The 6782-nt window shown below is 31.1% G+C and overlaps 1 protein-coding gene across 1 annotated transcript; it reads left to right on the top strand.

Moving 5' to 3' along the window:
* Positions 1 to 4695: 4695 nt before the first annotated feature.
* LOC141662105 (uncharacterized) lies at positions 4696 to 6139 on the top strand. The gene is made up of 2 exons (XM_074469153.1): positions 4696 to 5319; positions 5782 to 6139. The coding sequence occupies exons 1-2, from the start codon at positions 4801 to 4803 to the stop codon at positions 5863 to 5865; spliced, it is 603 nt and encodes a 200-aa protein (XP_074325254.1). The 5' UTR covers positions 4696 to 4800; the 3' UTR covers positions 5866 to 6139.
* Positions 6140 to 6782: the final 643 nt, after the last annotated feature.

Raw genomic sequence — 6782 nt, 5'->3', positions numbered from 1 at the left:
TCATAAGATAATTCATTTATATATTTGATTACCAGAAATAGCGATTGTGTCACATACACCGGCTACATATGCGCTAATAATATTAATGTCACAGAATGACAACCTCAAGATACTACTATGTCTAAAGAACCCCTGAAGCGTGATAGGCAAGTTGGTTCCATGTCTTATACAAAAAAAAAAGTGAAAAGGAGCAATAATTGATGATGGCTATATTGAGAAATCAATAATTTTTGAATGATCTCAGGAAGAGATTATAGACATGACAAATTAGAGAGAACAAAAGTAATGAAAATATTGAGATCTCGATATATTATGTCTTGTCCAGAATAAAGTGGAATCATTAATCGAATCGACGTCGATAATATTTATAGAACTTGAGGTATTGGTAATAATGAGGATCATGAAGCAGAATCAGTTAGAAAATATTGACAAAATTGACCAAAGAATAAAGGATATAATTGAGGCAATTATAAAGAAAATTTATTTGGACTGGTATTCCTTCCACGCCTGAAGTTGTGCAAAATAGTGTGCCCTACGAATCATTTTCTCTTAAAAATAAAGAAATTTTTCTTTTTGAAACTGCAGTTCACACACCTAAAGGTGTCAAGTCAGTGGAATATAGATGGTTATTTGTGTGAAACAAAATAAAATTTATGAATGTAAAGCTCAGAAAATCGTAGATGACCTTGTATAGGTTATGAAGAGAAATAGTATCTTGTGGTGAATACAGTTATTTCATTGTTAAATAATCTCACCATATGTGAATGATTTAATTTAAGTTCTATATATGACCCACGTGACAATGATTATCCCAGAAGGATCTTAACTGCCGGAAGCAGTCCAATAAATTCTCAAGAACGTACCTCAAATGAAAAAAGGGGATTTGGACCAGCAGTCCGACATAAAATTATTTCACAAAATAATAAGGACAGCTCTTAAAAGTCTCTGGCCAGAGCAGATGGAAACTAGAATGTGTTTCTAGTTGACATTAAATTGAGTTGCACCTCATAATAAAATACTTCATGCTATATTATGTGATAAAGTGTTTCTTGGTGTATATATTAAAAGGAATTTCTCTTGGATGAATGATGTATTATAAATATACGATAGAACACTAACTTTTGTGAACACTTGAAAGAAATTCTCGGTCCTGAAGTACCGTATCTAAGTAAACTAAAAGATGTTTTTATTATACATGTTTTGACATAATTATAAATTTATTATTTAAAACAAGACTCTGCTTTCGGTTAGTGTTTATTTTTAAAGGATCGCTCGCTTTAAGGGCGTGTTAATCTTGAAGTTACAAAATGATAATTTTATTCAAACTCCACTAACCTAATCTATAAAGTTCTAACTAATTTTGCAGGCGAAAAGTGAAAGGGAATCAAAAATTGAATAAATTATAGTGGAGATTTTCTTTTGTTATGAATTTAATTGTTGCAGACATTTTTTAACGAGGTAGCATCACATGAAAGGAATGATGATTAAAGGAATTCATAAGATTTCTTCACAAAGGCATTTCCTACCACTTCATTCGAGAAACCAGTACACATGATCATGATGTGCAGACTTCGAGATCTATGTTGATATTCATAGTCATGTCAAAATGAGGGAGAGATATAATACGCTCATTATTACACGTGCAACACATGTACTCTTTCCTTCACCATGGTTTTTCCCACAAGATTTTTCCTGGTAAGGTTTTAACGAGGCATGATGTTCTTATGAGTCATCTAGGGGGAGATAAAATTAAACACATATCACCGAAGTTTTTTCTTCACACATGAGCTTCAAGAAAATGGAGAAATTAAAGCTCAACAGATTTGCTCAAGTGATAATATTGCAGATCTATTTACCAAGTCATTGCCGCCAACAATTATGAAAAATTTGTACACAAGATAGGGATGCGTCGACTCAGAGACCTTAAATTAATTTTTAAAATTGATGTAGTCTTAAAGGGGGAGTGTTATAATATGGATGTCCTTAAAGTTTTCTAGAATATAACTCTTGACTTTCTAATTTATAACTCTTGACTTTCTAGTTCATATAACTCATGCACTTTGGCCTTTCATATATCTTGTAACATCTATCTATTCACCTATGAATATGTGCCAAAGTTACTTCTGAGTATACATTTGAATGAATACAATATTCTCTTCTTGATCTCCCTCTTTCTCACATTATCTATTATATAGTTATCATAATATATTTCTAACATATTTACTTTTTTTATATTGATCTATTATTTATGCTTATCTATACAATTATATTAAAGAGGAGATATTAAAAGTTGGTTGTCGGTCCTTGTTCACTCAATCTATAGCTGTCAAATCAAATTGATGAGACTCATTATATAAGATCGAATCCTAAAAGCAACATATTACTAAAATTATAATTTATAATATATAACAATAAAAATGACTGTAAATTATTTAGCAAAAAAAAAATGACTGTAAATTGCACGGATTATATATTAGTATTTCTTATTTATAAATTATAATAATACCGCCAGATCCGGCAGATTAGAATATGTGACAGAAGTGTAACGGATAGAAATGCAGATCACAACAAATTAGCGAGGCTTGACATGGGACCCCCCTCATTGACGGTGCAGTTGCTCAAACGCTAAAAGTTGTCCCAATATTAGGTGCCGCGTAAAATCCAGCTGTACCCTATATGGCTATACGCAACCAAGGTCCGTTTCATGTCAAGCCTGTAAATTTTGTACCTTTTTTTTAAACTAATAAATTTTGTAACTTAAAATTATCAATGCATTTTACTTCAATTAATTTTACCCAATTTTTTTAAAAAGTATTTTTAAAATAATATGTATCGCTTTTTAATTAATGGAATTTATATTAATATATAAGAGGTCTATTTTATTTATTAGTAAATATTTGATTAGTACACCGACAACTCATCATTTTAAAATAGTTTTGATAACGATTTTTGGGAATTTAACAATTTCCTTAAATAAAATGTAAATTCCTATTCAAAATCGATCTCAATTTTTTTAATAACATACATTTTAGTATAAAAATGCTCTAATTTATTTTAATAAAAACAATATTACATATCCAAAATCGATCTCAATTTTTTTAATAACATACATTCCCAAGACTTATAAAAATAAATGATAGGTCCCTTTTATTTGTAAAAAAATAGCTAATAAAGTACCAATTACACAATATCTGTGAACGATTTTGAAAATTATAACATTTCTCGTTTGATAATCCTGGATCACTCTTGGTTTAGCCAAATAATGGTGCGGCTCTACCATTCCATTATTAAGACAGATCAAATCAAATCATTACTACTAAATAAAATATGATATATTTAATAAAGCAACTACCATATTTTTATTATTGTCCAAAAAATTACTCCCTAATGACTACCATATTATTCATTTAAGTCTCTCACAAAGTACTATATTATTTAATACTTTCTGTTTTACCCGTTGTCCCCTTGAGTCTCTCACAAAGTATCATCAAGAAACAGGTAAATGTAAATAGGCTACTTGGCCGACACAGTTTAGGTGAATTATTCATTTTTAAGTCCCTAATGAGTTATCGGCAAGTCTTTATTGATTCAATTTATAAATTGAATTTATAATTTATAAATTTATAAATTAAATATTAGTGATGACGTTTTTTTCGTAATTTATTTTGATTTTTTACTTTTTTATTAACTTTAATTTTAAAATTTATGTTTTAAAAAAAATTTCTAATTTAAAAATCACGAATTGAGATAATTATATATAAAAATAATCATTCTAGTTCAATTAAGTAAAAAACTCTGACTTATAAATTAAATTATCCAAATACTTATTTAACTTATAATTATTCACATATTATTATTTATAAATCAATTATTTATTTTAAGTTATAAGTTATTTATTTTAAAAATTCTAAGACGGCCACAAAATATGCCAAAGTGATGGACATTAGACATGACATAATGTTCCCGTTTGAGAAATTTTAAAATAAGCAACTTATAATTTAAAATCAATAAGTGACTTATTAGTGATAAGTATATGAATATTTATAAGTCAGATTTTAAAAAAAATTAAGTGAACTAAAATAAATTATTTTTAAATATAAATATCTTAATATATGTTTTTTAAATTATATTAACGTTTAAAAACATATATTTTAAAATTGAAGCTAATAAAAAGGCAAAAAATCAAAATAAGTTGAGAAAAAGTATATTATTACTAACATTTAATTTATTAGATTTTAAGTTATAAATTCGTCTTATAAACTGGGTCAACAAACACTCATCGATAAATATTTATGGGCTTATAAATGAAAGTGAATATGCTAGTTATGAGTAGTACCCAAACAGACCCAGTATACTTACCATTAGAAGAAATAGATCTGAAGTTTTTTTTTACCGAAACATGAGAAACAGAGTAAAGTAGCATTGGAAAATCAATCAAGGACCCCGCACAGAATCAAAGATTGAAAATATTCACATGCAACATGGTCCCTGTATTAAAGTTAAAAAAAACAAGAGAAAAAAATAAAAATTGAGAAAAAAACAGACTGTATTATAGCATTAAATTGCCATATTACCGTTTGTAAAATTTGTCGGGTAATGCCTGGCCCCACTCATATGTCGAACCTTCTTGGCTCCTCATTTACACGTTTACATCCCCCTTTCTCTCTGTTTCTCTACTTAAACTCTCGCTTCTTCTCTTCCTCTAACACATCTCTCTCGATCTCTCTCTCGCCCTCGATCTCTCTCTCTCTTAATCTCTCTCTGTATTTACAGAACACAAAATCTCTAGTGTTATTAATTATGGAGTACAGATCTGCAATCGCATTTGCATTAATTTGTGTTGTGTTATCTACAGTTTCAGCACAATCACCTGCTGCAGCACCAGCAAATGCACCGACACAATCTCCACCACAAAAATCTCAACCCCCGGTTAAATCCAAAGTAACAGCTCCTGTTGCAGCGCCAACTGTTGCCCCTGCAGCAGCTCCTGTCTCGGCCCCACCCACACCCGCACCTGTTAAAGCACCAGTAGCTGCACCAGTGAGCGCACCAGTAGCTGCACCAGTGAGCGCACCACCTGCTGAGGTTCCAGTAAGTTCGCCACCAGTGCCAACACCGACATTGTCTCCACCAGCACCCACACCTGAGGTTGCGCCTGTGAGTGCACCTGCTGCTTCTGTGCCTGCACCTGCACCTTCTAAGAAGGCAAAGAAGTCGATTGCGCCGGCTCCTGGTCCTGCTATGTTAGGACCACCGGCTCCCCCTGCTGAAGCTCCTGGCCCTGATTCTGACGCACCCGCTCCTATCCTTGCCGACGAGGTAATTCAACTTGATTCAATCTCGTTACGTTTTTAACATTTACGGATCTTACATTATTCGATAATCCGTAGCATAATTAATTAGTTTCGATTTCGAATATCTGGGATTTTTATTTAGATTCATGTGGTAGGTACAGTATATTAAGAGATCTGACATGTACATGTATTAGGTAAATGTAATTAAGATCACTAACTGTATTAGATCCATGTTTATAGAAAGCGGTCAATTTTTTAAAAAAATTCGATTAATTGTTCAAAAATTGGTAAGAAAGATATTTATTTAATTTGACTGATTTTTATCAATTGTCGATAAATTATTCGATTTTTTAAAAATCGTCTGATAAATCATAAATTGATACACCTACCGAATAAATCGAAATCTATTATCATGTTCAGATCTGAGTTTTTAAAAGTGAAATATATTGTAAAATAATATAATAATAAACAATGTGTTATTGTGCAGAGTGGAGCAGAGAGGTTGAAGTGCGTGCAAAAGATAGTGGGAAGCTTGGTGTTGGGATGGGCCGTGTTTGGATTGATTTTCTAAGCCCAAAATAAGCCTGTTTTGTCATTAACCCCACCCACCGACGCCATTTGTTTTCTTACGCCCATCTGATAAAAAGTACGAGTACAGCTATCATACCATAACAGAGAGCTCTTTTGTGGATCTCATCTATTCTGCTGTTTGGCCACATTGGTTATTATTTTTTTTTTCATTTTCATTTTTCTAGTGTTACTTGTTAGGAGGAACCAATATTTCTTTGTATTTATTATTTAATTGCTACTCTCTTTTGTTGATTGGATTATCTCTTTATTGTTCACCATCGTTACTAATTTATCTTGCTTTTCTTTCACCCTCGATACATAGGGACTGAAACGCATCTCAGTAAAGTGCACATTTTTTTATATGCTACAAATTACAATGAAGCTTAGGGTCCAGAGTGGCTAAAACTTTAAGTGTCTTGCTTAAGAATTATGTCCCCGAAACTAGGGGTGTACACAGATCGAGTTGGACGGGTTGGGAGAATTTAGCAACTCAACCCAATTAATTCGGGTTTTCAAAATTTCAACTCAATCCAAACCGTTTAAATTTGTAACTCAAACCAATTTGTATACTTCGGTTTGGTTCGGTGTGGATCGGTTTGATCGGTTTATTAAATATACAAAATTAATATAAAAAATTATAATAAACCATAAGGTTTTAAAGTTTAAAACACTTGAAAATAGTTCAAAACAATATTATAATCCTCCGTATTGAATAGTCTTAAACATCTAATTTTCGACATCAAAAGTACTAATAATATTGCTTACACTTTATATTTTGGAATGAATCATAAATGCAAAAAATATAACACTAATCAAACATCTATTATTGTTACGAAATGAACTATGAACACGGAGGTTATAAGTTACATTTAGAGTTAGAGATATATGGATCTATGTAAATGGCCTAAACATAATTTT

Source organism: Apium graveolens, chromosome 5 (genome assembly GCF_009905375.1).
Source record: "Apium graveolens cultivar Ventura chromosome 5, ASM990537v1, whole genome shotgun sequence".
Taxonomy (NCBI): Eukaryota; Viridiplantae; Streptophyta; class Magnoliopsida; order Apiales; family Apiaceae; genus Apium; species Apium graveolens.
This window is presented reverse-complemented; position numbering and strand designations above follow the sequence as displayed.